Source organism: Pan troglodytes, chromosome 11, assembly GCF_028858775.2.
Source record: "Pan troglodytes isolate AG18354 chromosome 11, NHGRI_mPanTro3-v2.0_pri, whole genome shotgun sequence".
Taxonomy (NCBI): Eukaryota; Metazoa; Chordata; class Mammalia; order Primates; family Hominidae; genus Pan; species Pan troglodytes.
Window position 1 is genome coordinate 94,064,852 of NC_072409.2, and position 16,715 is coordinate 94,081,566.

The following is a 16,715-nucleotide window of genomic DNA, read 5'->3' on the forward strand; positions in this document are numbered from 1 at the left end:
ATAAATTTTTTTCCTTCTTGAAAACAAAAAACAGTAGCATAGCAGCAAAAATTGGCAATCAAAATACACCTTTATCCTGAAAATAAGGCCCAAGTCTTAGTATGATTCTCAACACATCTACATGCCTACAATGTACTATTTTCACTATTGATCCTTGGGTAAAAGTGTCTCTTTCTTTCCTTTGATCTTTGTTCTTACCTTCCAATGGAACTATAGAAAATATTGACAACTTCAAAACCTTGTAGAAAGGCACTTTCTGAAACTAACGTAATAGAAACAAACAGTTAAGACACCCTCTTATTGGCACCCAGAAACCCATGCTATATGTGCTTAGAAAAGAATTCCACCTACTGCTTCCTCGTGCTCCTTCCAGCAGTCATAATCTGTCGCCATGGCGATACTTGCGTAACAAATTCCAGCCTCCTTAGCAAGAACCACCTCTGGAACTGTGGTCATGTTGATAACATCCGCCCCCCAGGTGCGGAACATGAAGCTTTCTGCCCGGGAGCTAAAACGAGGTCCCTCGATTGTGACCATTGTCCCCTTTGAGTGGCACCGGAGTCCTAGCTTCTTAGCGGTCTCTATAAGAACCTAGAAAAGAAAAACCAGAAACTTCAAAACATACTAGCACATGCACAACTTAAGGCTGCACTTCCCCCCAATGTTTACCAAGTTGATTTCTTAAAGATGACTTGTCACTATAATAAATGCCTACTATCTGCCAGGCTCTCAGAAAAAACCTAGAGGACCACAGAAGGGTGTTTCCTGGACCCTTTCTCATTCACGTAATCCTGTTTCCCCAGCCCTTTGCATGTAGAAACTAATAGCTACACAAGCAAGCACTGAGCTCTTTCTACTCGCCAGGCATTTGTTTATATGCTTTAATCTCATTTGCTTCTTAACAACTTTAAGAGACTAAGCTGGTTTGAGAATACAGACTGGAGTCTTAACTTTTAACCTCGCAGGCTAAGCTAAGGTGCCTCTCGCTTATCTTCTCAAACAGGTGTGTTGAGTTCTATTTCCAGGCTTCTGAAAAGTTAATTCTCATTACTTTTAAAAATACAGAATCTGAAGACTTCTGTAAAAGCTTTTGCTGGTTAGAAAGTGATTTCTCTTTTGCCTATTGCCTTTCCACAGAGTTGTGCTGATTGTTTTTCTGTTCACAGGGATAAACATCTTGGAATTCCTTTAGTGGCAAGGCTAGGCATGGATTTTTAGAAACATCATTGAAAAGTTCGATCCTTTTCTCCAGTGTTTTATTTAATACTGCACATCTAATCTTCAAGTTATTAATTACCTTCATTTTTTCTTAGCTTATTCAATATTCCCTTTTAATTAAAAAAAGTCTTTTCAACTTAACTGTTAACTTACTGAAGCACTGTTGAAAAATCATCTCTGTATGCCTTAGTTTTCTCAAGTGTAAACTGAGAATAATGATATCGCATAACTCAAATGTATGAGGAAGATTAAATGAACTAAGGTATATACAAGCATAGAAGCATGCCAGGTGCGCTGTAAACACTGTATGCACTAAGCTGGTCTTCTAACAATCATTAATACTGGCAGCTTCTACACATATTTGGCTAACCTTCCTGGGATACTATATAAATAAAGTGGAGTGACTCAAAGTCAAAGTCTCCAATCTGGGCAAAGTCTCACCTGCACATGTGTTCATCACATAAACAAATTAACCTATTTCCTTAAAAAATAACTTACACTATGCCACTGCAATGGGAAACAGAATTTTCACAAGAGTCTTGGCAACTCAAAATTTAGCAAGCTATGGACAATGAACAGTTGATGCTACATCATGTTTATCTTATAAATGCTGAAAATAAAATTATGCTTAATTAACACTTTTCCCTAAAAAGTGTATGTTATAAATGCAAAGGCTAAATCTCTACCCCACCCCCTTTTCCCCCCCAAAGTTAAGACATAACAAGCCCACTCCCGCTGGTTCAATAATGTCTTTAAAGATCCTGAATAACTGAACTGAATGCTTGGCTAAAGTTCACAGTGCTTCTAGAGATGAATGGCTCTTGACAAGTCCTCACTGTCACTCTGGCACTTTGGGAGATAGGTACCATGCTTATGAGGAGGAGGAAGAAATGGAGGCTATGAATATATGTCAGCCACCTGAACCAGCATTTTGCATTCCTTCAAGAACAGCTAACACTATCTTAAGGTAGCAAAAAATATCAAATACAGGGTCAAGGTCCAGGTCTGAGTTTAAGATGATTTCATTTTCTTACCTCGTGTAATCACTGAACTACTAAACAGACGGATGTGGTAGTGAAAGTACCACAACCCTCACCAAGGAACTAGCAATATTAGATCACCAGCCTAAACAGATTTAATGTCAGGACTTTCATATTAACTCCTAAAATGAATAGAAGTAACACTGCTTTTGGAACACATATTTGTACATGGTACAAAACTTAAATAGTACAAGGAAAACCACTGTCCCTTCCCAAGGGAAACCATTATTACCAGGCTTTTTTTTTTTTTTTTCATTTCAATAGTTTTTGGGGAGCAAGTGGTTTATTGTGATGTATATAAGTTCTTTAGTGGTGATTTCTGGGATTCTGATGCACCTGTCACCCAAGAAATGTACACTATACCCAATGTGTAGTCTTTTATCCCTGATCCTCCTCTCCCACTTCCCCCGGAGGCCCCAAAGTCCATTATATCATTTTTTTTTTTTTTTGAGATGGAGTCTCACTCTGTCGCCCACGCTGGAATGCATTAGTGCGATCTTGGCTCACTGCAACCTCCGCCTCACGGGTTCAAGCAGTTCTCTGCCTCAGCCTCCTGATTAGCTGGGATTACAGGCACCCGCCACCACGGCCAGCTAATTCTTTTCTTTGTATTTTAGTAGAGACCCCTTTCACCATCTTGGCCAGGCTGGTCTTGAACTCCTGACCTCGTGATCCACCCACCTCGGCCTCCCAAAGTGCTGGGATTATAGGCATGAGCCACTGCGCCCGGCCCCATTATATCATTCTTATGCCTTTGCATCCCCATAGCTTAGCTCCCACTTACAAATGAGGACATAACAATATTTAGTTTTCCATTCCCGAGTTACTTCACTGAGAATAATGGTCTCCAACTCCATCCAGGTTGCTGCAAATGCCATCATTTTGTTCTTTTTTATGGCTAAGTAGTATTCCATTGTATTAGTCAGAGTTCTCTAGAGGGACATAACTAATAAAGAGGAGTTTATTAAGTATTAACTCACATGATCACAAGGTCCCACAATGGGCCATCTGCAGGCTGAGGAGCAAGGAGAGACAGTCCAAGTTCCAAAACTGAAGAACTTGGAGTTTGATGTTTGAGGGCAGGAAGCATCCAGCATGGGAGAAAGATGTAGACTGGGGGACTAGGCTGGTCTCTCTTTTAACAATTTCCTGCCTGCTTATATCCTAGCCACGCTGGCAGCTGATTAGATGGTGCCCACCCAGATTAAGGCTAGGTCAGCCTTTCCCAGCCCACTGACTCAAATGTCAATCTCCTTTGGCAACACCCTCACAGACACACCCAGGATCAATACTTTGTATCCTTCAATCCAATCAAGTTAACACTCAGTGTTAACCATCACAAGTCCACATGAATCCATACACATCTCCTGAGATCATACATAATCTTCAAATAAAGACAATAATAAGGTCATAATTACACGTAACATAATACAGCTATCCTTTGTGCAACTGGAAATGCACCAAACACCAACCCAAATACTACTACATAAAGTTAGCAATACTTAAATGTTGATGTGAAGTCAATAAATCTCATGTCATATGATAAAGGAGAAAGAAAATACAATGAAGATATTTTCTTAGTACAACTGTATATATGCACAAACATGTTTTTAACAAAAGAAGGAGGAAATACGACAATTACAGTCCTCATTTCTGTAGCTGGTCACATGGTTGTAGCTGGTATCGATGACTACCTTCTTCTACTATCCATTCTGTATTCCCTTTGCCTTTAGCAAGCACCTCAGTAGGTTGTGGTTTTTTTCCTTGCGGAGTGACTGAAATCTTCATTCCTGAAGAGTCTGGGTCATTTGTAGTCCTGCCTGGATTGGGCTGTTGTAGTTTCCCAACGACCTTAATTACACGGCATGGTAATACTAAGAGACACCCTAATGGATCTCCTGTATTCCATGTGTACTCTTCTTTACCTCCATTGTGGAGTAGTAGACTGATTTCATCTTGATAGTCTGGGTCAGTCACCCCAGCCAGCACTGTAACTCCCTTCTTAGCCTGTTGACTTAAAGGCAGGAGGAGCCCAAAGTGTCCAGGTGGCAAGGATGGAGGCCATGCAGGGGCATAGCAAAGTGCCTCCGGGACCTGCTTGAGCCCAGTCATATATATACCATTTCCATTTGATAACTGAATGCTGCTGTGCACAACCCATTTTATGGCTAGATAAGTCAGAAAGCCCCCAGTTCATGATAGGCAGTTCAGGTCGCATGGTGACTTGATGACCCATAGTCAAAAGTTCACTTTCCACCAAAGTCCAGTAACAGGCCAAGGACAGTCTCTCAAAAGGAGAGTAGTTATCTGCAGAAGATGGCAGGACCTTGCTCCAAAATCCTAGAGGGCTCCACTGTAATTCACCTATGGGGGCCTGCCAAAGGCTCCAAACAGCATCCTTATCTGCCACTGACACCTCAAGGACCATTGGATTTGCTGGGTCATATGGCCCAAATGGCACAGCAGTTTGCACAGCAGCCTGGAACTGTTGCAGAGCCTTCTCCTGTTCTGGACCCACTCAAAATTGGCACCCTTTTGGGTCACTCAATAGATGGGCCAGAGTAACACACTCAAATGAAGAATGTGTTGCCTCCAAAATCCAAATAGGCTCACTAGGCATTGTGCCTCTTTCTTGGTTGTAGGAGAGGACAAATGCAGCAACTTATCCTTCACCTTAGAAGGAGTATCTCCACAGGCCCCACACCACTGGACCCCCTAGAAATTTTACTGAGGTAGAAGGTCCCTGAATTTTAGTCGGATTTATTTCTCATCCTCTGGCATGCAAATGCCTCACCAATAAGTCTGGTGTGTTTGCCACTTCTTGCTCACTGGATCCAATCAGCGTACTGTCATCAATGTGATGGACCATTGTGATATCTTGTGGGAGCAAAAAGCGATCAAGGTCTCTCTGAATAAGATTATGACACAAAACTGGAGAGTTGATATACCCTTGAGGTAGGACAGTCAAGGTATACTGCTGGCCTTGCCAGCTGAAGACAAATTGCTTCTGGTGGTCCTTATGGACAGATATAGAGAAAAAGGCATTTTCCAAGTCAATGGCTGCATACCAGGTACCAGGAGATGTGTTAATTTGCTCAAGCAATGAAACCACATCTGGTACAACAGCTGCAATTGGAGTCACCACTTGGTTAAGCTTATTGTAATCCACTGTCATTCTCCCCAAGACCCGTCTGTCTTCTGTATGGGCCAAATGGGAGAGATAAATGAGGATGTGGTAGGAATCACCATCCCTGCGTCTTTCAAGTCTTTAATGGTGGTACTAATCTCTGCAATCCCTCCAGGGATGTGGTATTGTTTTTGCTTTACTATTTTTCTAGGTAGAGGCAGCTCGAATGGCTTCCATCTGGCCTTTCCCACTGTAATAGCCGTCACTTTACCAGTCAGGGAGCCAGTGTGGGGGTTCTGCCAGCTGCTAAGTATGTCTATGCCAGTTATGCATTCTGGCACTGGGGAAATGACCACAGGATGAGTCCAGGCACCCATAAGACCCACTGCACGTCAGACCTGAGCTAAAAATCCATTAATTACCTGACTTCCATAAGCCCCTACTTTAACTGGAGGACCACATGACATTTTGGGTTCCCTGGAATCAACATCAGCTCAGAGCCAGTGTCCAGTAGTCCCTGAAATGTCTGATTATTTCCCTTTCCCCAGTGCACAGTTACCCTGGTAAAAGGTTGGAGGTCTCCTTGGGGAAGGATGGGAGAAAGATTCACAGCATAAATTGTTGGTAATATAGTGGGGTCCTTCCTCAAGGGGACCTGGCCTCCCCTTCATTCAAGGGGTTCTGGGTCTGTAAACTAGCTCAAGTCTGGAAATTGGTTGAGGGGCTGTCTCTGTTTTTATAATTCAAATTAGTTTTTTGTCCATTTGACCTAGAAGTTTCTGCTTATATAAATTAAGTAGGAATGCAGTAGGCCTCCTATGAATTTTACTTCTAGGAATGCTGTGATTAATTAGCCAGTGCCAGAGCTTTACATGAGTCAGACTATTCTGATTGGCGCTTTGCCTCTGCTGCCCATTATGGTAGCTATGCCCACCTTGCCTTTGACAGTTGAGTGCCGCCATGGCCCCTGCTGCCTTGGAATCCAATTATTCCCACTGTATTTAAGTTTTGTAGTTGAGTGACTGCGGTTCCCACAGTTAGATCTGACATACAGAGAAGAGCAATTACAGGGCTCTTCAAAGATCCCACTGCTGCCCTCACAAATCTGTTTTGCAAGGCATTGGTCAAGGGCATATTTTCTGGACCAGCAGGGATAAATAGGTCTAAAGTGACTAATCCACTCCACCATCCGAATTTCCATAAGCCTTTGGATCCCCTCCTCTAAATTAAACCAAGGGAGATCAGGCATTTCCAGCTTGTTCACAGTGGGCCACCTTTTAATCCATATTTCAGCTAACCAAGTAAGTAAATAATTAGAACCTTTTTTAACTCCCAGAGCTGCAACATTAAATGCAGAATCCCTACTTAGTGGGCCCAAATCAATAAATTCAGCCTGATCCAACTCTATTTTCCTTCCACCATTATCCCACACCCTTAGTATCCATTCCCATGCCTGTTCTCCAGATTTCTGTTTATATAAATCAGAAAACTCAAGCGGTTCTTTTTGAGTGTAGCGCACCACCTCATGGGTCACAATCTCAACCTCACCTCTAGGGGCCTGCTGGAACTTCAGTCCAGTTATAGGTCCAGAAGCAAATGGGGGTCTTAGGGGTGGCTCCTGAGAAGAATCAACATTATCTTGCCTGGCAACTGCCTCAGGGGAGGCCATCACTGTTGCCTCAGGCCGCACAGGGTTTATCTCCTCAGACAAAGGTGAAAAGGCTGATGGCAGCATAGGTCAGGGAGGGGATGCTGCCACTTCTGGGGATGGGAAAGCTGTTTCTTCTGGTAAATAAGGTTCATCAGAGTTTTCAAACTCAGTGTCCCCAGCTTCATCAGGGTCCTCCCACACATCCCAGTTCCAAGTTGCAGGGTCCCATTCATTTTCAATCAATGCTCTCACTTTAACAGTAGACACCTGGCGAGGCTGTGCATGTACCTTTCATTGCAGGTCAGCCACTCACATGATAAGAGCTTGTGTCTGTTTTTCCACAATTTCAGCTCTTTCTCTACAGGAGATAAGACTCATTCAGAGCAATCTTAGCAGATCTGAGGCTCAGTATCTGCTGCTGAAGCTGGGAGATAGAATTCCTGAGTTCATTATTTTCTTTCATCACTTTGTCCACTGAACTTAGGAGCAACCAACCAGCTTCATTATGTTCCCTGGTTCTCCATATATGGTCAAAGGTGTTATGTACAGAGTCACTAAGGGTGATTCCACATATGGTCAAAGGTATTATGTAGAGTCCTTGCTTCTCACGAGTGATGAATCAGGAGTCTCAAATATATTTATTTTGCATAACTCTCTAAACAGTTCAAGCCAAGGACTATTGGTGTTCTCCATATTATTAGAAGTAGAGTCCTTAGCATCTTTGGGTCTAATCATATTAAGCAGTCAACTCCAGAAACCTCATACCAATAAAAGAACTCCATCCTTAATATTCTGTTCCTCTAGAACCACTCCTGGTACCAAAATCTGTATTAGTCAGGGTTCTCTAGAGGGACAGAACTAATGGGACAGATAGATAAATGGGAGTTTATTAAGTATTAACTCACATTATCACAAGGTCCCACAACAGGCCGTCTGCAGGCTGAGGAGCAAGGAGAGCCAGTCAGAGTTCCAAAAATGAAGAACTTGCAGTCTGATGTTTGAGGGCAGGAAGTATCCAGCATGGGAGAAAGATGTACGCTGGGAGGCTAGGCCAGTCTCTCTTTTCACATTTTTCTGCCTGCTTATATTCTAGCCATGCTGGCAGCTGATTAGACTGTGCCCACCCACATTAAGGGTGGGTCTGCCTTTCCCAGCCCACTGACTCAATGTTAATCTCCTTTGGCAACACCCTCACAGACACACCCAGGATCAATACTCTGTATCCTTCAATCCAATCAAGTTTACACTCAGTATTAACCATCACACCCATGCTGTATATATACCATATTTTCTTTATTCACTCATTGGTCAATGGGCATTTAGGTTGGTTCCATAGTTTTTACAATTGTAAGTTGTGCTGCTACAAACATGCATGTGCAAGTGTCTTTTTCATATAATGACTTATTTTCCTCTGGGTAGACGCACAGGAGTGGGATTGCTGGATCACATGGTAGTTCTACTTTTAGTTCTGTAAGGAATCTCTATATGGCTTTCCATTGTACTAGTTTACATTCACACCAGCAGTGTAAAAGTGTTCCCTTTACACCACATCGACACCAATATCTATTATTTTTTGATTTTTAAATTATGGCCATTCTTGCAGGAGTAAGGTGGTATCACATTGTGGTTTTAATTTGCATTTCCTGGATTAGTAATTTTGAGCATTTTTTCATGTGTGTTGGCCATGTGTTTTGAAAATTGTCTATTCATGTACTTAGCGACTTTTTTTTTTTTCTTGCTGATTTGTTTCAGTTCCCTGTAGATTCTGGATATTGGTCCTCTATTGAATGCATAGTTTGCGAATATTTTCTCCCTTTCTGCAGGTGGTCATTTATTCCACTGATTATTATTTTTTGTTGTTGTGCTGAAGCATTTTAGATGAATTAAGCTGCATCTATTTGTCTTAGTTTTTGTTGCATTTGCTTTTGGGTTGTTGATCATGAACTCTTTGCCTAAGCCAAGGCCTAGATAGGTTTTTCCGATGTTATTTTCCAGAATTTTTATGGTTTCAGGTCTTAGATTTAAGTCTTTGATGCATCTTGCATTGATTTTTATATGAGAGATGAAGATCCAGTTTCATTCTTCTACATCTGGCTTGCCAATTATCCTGCAACATTTGTTAAATAGGGTGTCCTTTCCCCAGTGTATGTTTTTGTTTTGCTTTTTCAAAGATCAGTTGGCTGTAAATACTTGGCTTTATTTCTGGATACTCTATTCTGTTCCACTGGTCTGCATGCCTACTTTTATACCAGTACCATGCTGTTTTGATAACTATAGCCTTGTAGTATAGTTTGATGTCAGGTAATGTGATACCTCCAGATTGTTCTTTTTGCTTAGTCTTGCTTTGGCTATATGGGCTCTTTTTTTGGTCTCATATAAATTTTAGGACTTTTTTTTTTTATATTTCTGTGAAGAATGATGGTGGTATTCTGAAGGAAACTGCATCAGATTTGTGGATTGCTTTTGGCAGAAATATAATACTTTTATATTTCTGTGAAGAATGATGGTGGTACTCTGAAGGAAACTGCATTGAATTTGTGGATTGCTTTTTGGCAGACTGGTTTTGTAAGAATTCTTACAATATTAATTCTGCCCATCCCTGAGCATGGTATGTTTCCATTTTTTTGTATTATCTATAATTTCTTTCAGCAGTGTTCTGTAGTTCTCCTTGTAGAGATCTTTCATGTCCTTGGTTAGGCATTTTACTTTTTTTTTCCTGCAACTGTTGTAAAGCAGGTTGAGTTCTTGATTTGATTCTCAGCTTGGTTGCTGTTGGTGTATAAAAGTGCTATTGATTTGAGTATATTGATTTTGCATCTCGAAACTTTGCTGAATTCATTTATCTAGGAGCTTTTTAGATGAGTCTTTAGGGTTTTCTAGGTATACGATCATATCATTGGTGAACAGCAACAGTTTGACTTCCTCTTTACTGATTTTTTACCCTTTATTTCTTTCTCTTGTCTGATTGCTCTGGCTAGGACTTCCTGTACTATGTTGAACAGAAGTGGTGAAAGTGGGAATCTTGTCTTGTTTCAGTTCTCAGAGGGAATGCTTTCAACTTTTCCCTGTTCAATGTAACACTGGCTGTGGGTTTGTCATAGATGGCTTTTTTTTTTTTTTGAGATGGAGTCTCGCTCTGTTGCCCAGGCTGGAGTGCAGTGGCGTGATCTCAGCTCACTGCAAGCTCCACCTCCTGGGTTCACGCCATTCACCTGTCTCGGCCTCCCAAGTAGCTGGTACTACAGGCGCCCGCTACCATGCCCAGCTAATTTTTTGTATTTTTAGTAGAGATGGGGTTTCACCGTGTTAGCCAGGATGGTCTCGATCTGACCTTGTGATCCGCCCGCCTTGGCCTCCCAAAGTGCTGGGATTACAGGTGTGAGCCACTGTGCCCAGCCCATAGATGGCTTTTATTACCTTGAGGTACGTCCCTTCTATGCCAATTTTGCTGAGGGTTTTAATTATAACTAGATGGAGGATTGTGTCAAATGCTTTTTCTGCATCTATTGAGATGACCATGTGATTTTTGTTTTAAATTATGTTTATGTGATGTATCACATTTATTGACTTGCCTATGTTAAACCATCCCTTCATCGCTGTATGAAACCCACTTGACCATGGTGTATTATCTTTTTCATATGCTGTTGGATTTGGTTAGCTAGTAATTTGTTGAGGATTTTTGCATCTACGTACATCAGGGATATTGGTCTGCAGTTGTCTTTTTTTATTATGTTCTTTTCCGATTTTGTAATTAGGGGGATACTGGCTTCACAGAATGACTTAGGAAGGATTCCTGCTTTCTCTGTCTTCTGGAATAGTTTCAGTAAGATTGGTACCAGTTCTTTGAATGTCTGATAGAATTCAGCTGTGAATCCCTCTGGTCTTGGATGTTTTCTTTGTTGGCAATTTTTTAAAATTACTGTTTCAATCTTCCTACTTCTTATTGGTCTGTTTAGGGTTTCCATTTCTTCCTGATTTAATTGGGGAAGGTGGTATATTTCCAAGAATTTACTCACCTCCTCTAGATTTTCTAGTTTGTGTGCATAAAGGTGTTCATAGTAGCCTTGAATAGTCTTTTGTATTCTGTGGTATTGGTTGTAATATCTCCTGTTTCATTTCTTATTGAGCTTATTTGGATCTTGTCTCTTCTTGGTTAATTTCACTAATGGTCTATTAATTTTAAATTTTCAAATATTTTTGTTTCATTTATCTTGTGTATTTTTTTGTTTCAATTTCATTTAGTTCTGCTCTGATCTCTGCTGTTTCTTTTCTTCTGCTAGGTTTGGGTTTGCTTTGTTCTTGTTTTACTAGTTCCTTGAAGTGTGACCTTAGATTGTTGATTTGTCCTCCTTCAGACTTTTTGATGTAGGAATTTAATGCTATGAACTTTCCCATTAGCACCACTTTTTCTGTATCCCAGAGGTTTTGATAAGTTGTGTCACTATAATCATTCAGCTCAAAGAATATTTTAATTTCCATCTTGACTTTACTGTTGACCTAAAGATCATTCAGGAGCAGATTATTTAATTTCCAAGTATTTGTATAGTTTTGAGGATTCTTCTTGGAGTTAATTTCCAATTTTATTCCACTTTGATCTGAGAGAGTACTTGATATAATTTTGATTTTCAAATTTGTTGAGACTTGTTTTGTGGCATATGTTCTATTTTGGAGAATGTTCCATGTGCTGATGAAAAGAATGTACATTCTGCAGTTGTTGGGTAGAATGTTCCATATATAATTGTTAAGTCCATTTGTTCTAGGTTATAGTTTAAGTCCATTGTTTCCTTGTTGACTTTCTGTCTTGATGACCTGTCTAGTGCCATCAGTGGAGTACTTAAGTGCCCCACTATTATTGTGTTACCATCTATGTCATTTCTTAGGCCTATTAGTAATTGTTTGATATATTTGGGAGCTCAAGTGTTAAGTGCATATATATTTAGAAATGTGATACTTTCCTGTTGGACTACTCCTTTTATCATTATCTAATGTCCCTCTTTGCTTTAACTGTTGTTTTAAAGTCTGTTCTTTTCTGATATAAAACTAGCTCCTCCTAATTGCTTTTGGTTTCCATTTGCATGGAATATCTTTTTCCACCCTTTTACCTTAAGTTTTTGTGAGTTCATGTGTGCTAGGTGATTCTCCTGAAGACTGCAGATACTTAGTTGGTAGATTTTTATCCATTCTGCCATTGCGTATCTTTTCTTAAGTGGGGCATTTAGGTCATTTACATTCGACATCAGTATTGGGATGTGAGGTACTGTTCTATTCATCATGCTAGCTTTTGCCTAAAGACGTTGTTCTTTCACCATTGTATTACTGTTTTATAGGTCTTGTGAGATTTACGCTTTAATGAGGTTCTATTTTGGTGTATTTTGAGGTTTTGTTTCAAGATTTAGAACTCCTTTAAGCATTTCTTGTAGTGCTGGCTCAATAGTGGCAAATTCTCTCAGCATTTGTTTGTCTGAAAAAGACTATCTCTCCTTCAATTATGAAGCTTAGTTTTACTGGATACAAAATTCTTGGCTGAGAATAATTTTGTTTCAAGAGGTTAAAAATGGGACTCCAATCCTTTCTGGCTTCTGGCTTGTAAGATTTCTGCTGAGAAGTCTGCTATTAATCTGATAGGTTTTCCTTTATAGGTTATCTGATGTTTTTGTCTCACAGCTCTTAAGATTCTTTCATCTTGACTTTAGATAGCCTGATAAATATGTGCCTAGCTGATCATCTTTTTGCAATAAATTTCCCAGGTGTTCTTTGAGCTTCTTGTATTTGGATGTCTAGATCTTTAGCAAGGCCAGCAAAGTTTTCCTCAAATAAGTTTTCCAAACTTTCAGATTTCTCTTCTTCTGCAGGAACACCAATTATTCTTAGGTTTGGCCATTTAACATAAACCCAAATTTCTTTTAAAATTTCATTTTAAAATTCTTTTTGTCTTGATTCAGTTAATTCAAGAGCCTTGTCTTCAAGCTCTGAAGTTCTTTCTTCTACTTGTTCTAGCCTATTGTTGAAGCTTTCCACTACATTTTGTATTTCTCTAAGTGTGTCATTCATTTCCTGAAGCTGGGATTTATTTTTTCTTTATGATATTTCTCTGGAGAAGTTTTCATCCATATCCTGTATTGTTTTTTAAAATTTCTTTATGCTGGTTTTTACCTTTCTCTGTTATTTCCTTGAGTAGCTTAATAACCAATCTTCTGAATTCCTTATCTGGCAATTCAGAGATTTCCTCTTGGTTTGGATCCATTGCTAGGGAGCTGGTGTGATCTTTTGGGGGTGTTACAGAACCCCATTTTGTCATATTACCAGAATTGCTTTTCTGGTACCTTGTCATTTTGGTAGACTATTTTAGTGGAGACGTTGAAACTCAAGGCCTGCTGTTCAGATTTTCTTGTCTCATGGGGTGATCCCTTGATGTGGTGCTCTCCCCTTTCCCCTAGGGATGGGGCTTCCTGAGAGCTGGACTGCAGTGACTGTTATTGCTCTTCTGGGTCTAGCCACCCATTGAGGCCACCAGGCTCTGGGCTGTTGCTGCGGGATGTCTGCAATGAGTACTGCGATGTGATCCATCTTCAGGTCTCCAAGCTGTGGCTACTAGCACCTGCTCTGGTAGATGTGGCAGGGAAGTGAAGTAAACTCTGCAAGAGTCATTGGTTGTAGATATGTTTAGTGTGCTGGCTCTCTTGAATGCTGCTTATGCTAGCAGTGAAGTTGTCATGTGGACATATTCAGGATCTCTGGTTAGCCAGGATGTTGCAGGCAGTGAAATTAGGTGTTGTCTTTTCCGTCCTGGGATCAGGGTTATTATTTTATGAGTTGCTGTAATGGCCTCAGTTGACTGGCCTCCAGCCAGGAGGTGGCACTTTCAAGAGAGCACCAGCTGCAGAAGGAGTAGGGGGCTCTAAGCTTGCCCTAAGATGCCCAAGGTAACTATTTTGGTTTCTCAGGCAATAGGCAGGGCAATAAATGTTTTGTGTTTGGCTACCAGGGTGGGTAGGGAAATACCATCAGGTGGGGGCAGGGTTAGGTGGTTCTGGGCTCGGACTCTTCTTGGGCAGGGCTTGCTGCAGCCACTGTGGGAAATTGGGGGATGGGGGTGGTTTGTCAGGCCACTGGGTTTATGTTCCAGAGGAGATCTTGACTGCCTCTGCTGTATCATAATCTTTACCGGGGTAGTGGGGGAGAGACAGCAGCAAGAGGCCTCATCCAGCTACTATGCAGTTGGTGAGGCTAGTCTCACTCCTGCAGTGCCCTGCTCAGACCTTGCCCCAGGCTGTGAGCTACCCCACTGGGAAAGCAAGCATGGCCTTTGGACCTCACTCCTTCCCACCTGCCCACTCCATCGGCAGCAGCTCCTGTACTCACTTGTATCTGCTGCGGCTCCCATTAGTCCCTTGGACTCTGCCTGAGAAAATTTGTGACCAGCTGAAACCACTACTGATTTCATTTGGGAGCTTCCTTCGCCCTGCCATCACTCTCCAATTCCACTGGCTGCCTTTCCTGAGGGCCACTGTGAGACATAGTCAGGGCTGGCTTCCCTGGACTCAAGCTGGAGACTGGGAGTACATCCAAAGCACTTCCTGTTGCTACTTCTACTTTCATATTTCACGTAACCCCATAAATCCGTTTCACCTCTAGGTAAGGTTAAATTCTTCCTCCATGATCTGGATTTTTAGATTTCCCCAGTGGGGATGTGTATTCAGAGGTAGGTTCTCCCCGACTCACACTTTGGGAACTCAGTTTTTTGCCTGTTTTGCAGAATTTGCAGTGGTGTGCCGCTTCTTTCAAAGGATCTTTGAATTCTTTTGGTTTTCCCGGTAAGTTCCTACAGTGGTTCTTGGAACAAAAGATCATAGTGTCTCCATATGCTATTCTGTCCGTCCTTGTGGAAGCTGCACGTTAGCCCTGTCTTTTCTTTACTTTTTTTTTTTTTTTGACATGGAGTCTCTGTCACCCAGGCTGGAGTGCAGTGGCACGATCTTGGCTCACTGCAACCTCTGCCTCCCAGGTTCGAGCGATTCTCCTACCTCAGCCTCCCAAGTAGCTGGGACTATAGATGCCTGCCACCATGCCTGGCTAACTTTTCATATTTTTAGTAGAGACAGGGTTTCACCATGTTAGCCAGAATGTTCTTGATCTCCTGACCTCATGATCCGCCTGCCTTGGCCTCCCAAAGTGCTGGGATTACAGGCGTGAGCCACCGTGGCGGCCAGCCCTGTCTCTTATCTGCCATCTTCCCTGTTTCCTGTTACCAGCTTTTTTTGTTAACTTTCCAAAAATATTTTATTTGCATATAAATATTTACATACTTACTTCTTTGTATATATACATACTTTAACATAAATGGTAGAATATGGTACAACACTGAGTATCTTGCTTGCCACTTGACAATTCATCATGACAGTCCTATTCCATCAGTACATGAAAGATGATGTGGATGTTAAAAGTGAAAATTACCAAGTGGCAGCACTATTTACTCTTCATGTTTTTGGACAATATTTAAAAATTTCTTTCTGAATGCTTATTTTGCCATTTTCTTAAATTGCCTTTCCCAGTATTCTGTCAGTCTTTATGAAGGGTCCTTTAGCTGAATTAATTTGGCTTCAAGGGAGGCTAACTTGGATTACTGGAGATTATCACCACAGACCCACATTTACATGTGCTCTATACAGCTCCGTTGTGCTTTCCCCATCTACCTCTACTCCTAGTTCCCCAAGTCACTGTATTTTGCCTAAGAACTGACCTCAGATTCATACGAGCATGCATATTCTCTCCTTAGACTATTTCTTCCCAAGCTGCCCCCATTTTGAAGTGGACAAGAATTTTATCCATACTTCATTTCCCCCAGGATAGCAAATCTATTATGTGGACAGATCTGTGCTTCAGAGGAAGACTAGCAGCATTCTGATACATTCTGTGGATAACTATCCAGAAACATGCTATACATACATATACAAACTTCGCCTGCCACTTTTTTTTAAAAAAAACAAGTAAAAAACGTACTTTCCTAGAAGTCAGAGAAAATCAATGCGCAGTGGTATCTCCGAAATGGCTTCCCTCAGTACTCGGTTTTAGATTCCAAATTCTTGTTTGAGACTAGAAATACTTCTCCCAACCCTGTGTCCTCAGTTTAGGTGCCCTTGCTGTTAACTATAAGGAAATGGGTTTTCTGTGATTATGTAGGATAAAACATAAATGCTAAAAGAAATCATCTACTCTCTATATGCAGGTGTTAACATTATCTGAATGACTAACGTGTTTAGGTATTTATATTCTCTAAGTTAACTCATAAGGGAGATTTTATGAAGCAGTTAATCTCTAACGATACTTCTGATCTTTTGAGTTGCACCTGACTTTCAGACCTGGGATTATAAGAGAAGTAGCACATGTGGACCAAGCCATAGGCTTCTTAGTCATGGTAGCCATTTTTGTTGCTTGGGAACTAAAACTGTGATTCCACCCCTTATACCACCACTGGCCCTTGTGGGGCTGTCCCCATAGTTCTGTGATTTGGCTGTAATGGTAGACAGAAGGCTGGGCAGTAATGGCCAAACTCAGGTCAAAGGCAACAGCTGCCAATCTGACCATTTTTAGAAGATCAATAATAGTAATTTAATTCATAAAAGCAGTTACCAGCCATTGGATGTTCCATAACTGACAGGCATGGTTCAGAGACTTCATT

General features: G+C 41.1%; 1 protein-coding gene across 11 annotated transcripts in view; it reads right to left on the reverse strand.

The window, feature by feature from the left end:
- Positions 1–16,715, reverse strand: part of MTAP (methylthioadenosine phosphorylase) — a 355,183-nt gene that overhangs the window by 86,102 nt on the left and 252,366 nt on the right. For all 11 annotated transcript variants that reach the window (XR_010148751.1, XR_010148750.1, XM_054657987.2 and 8 more), the window contains one exon: positions 352–591. Coding sequence is in view for 9 of the 11 variants with exons in the window: in XM_054657987.2 (XP_054513962.1) it covers positions 352–591 (240 nt within the window). In the remaining 2 variants the exon portion in view is untranslated. The remainder of the gene's footprint in view (positions 1–351; positions 592–16,715) is intronic.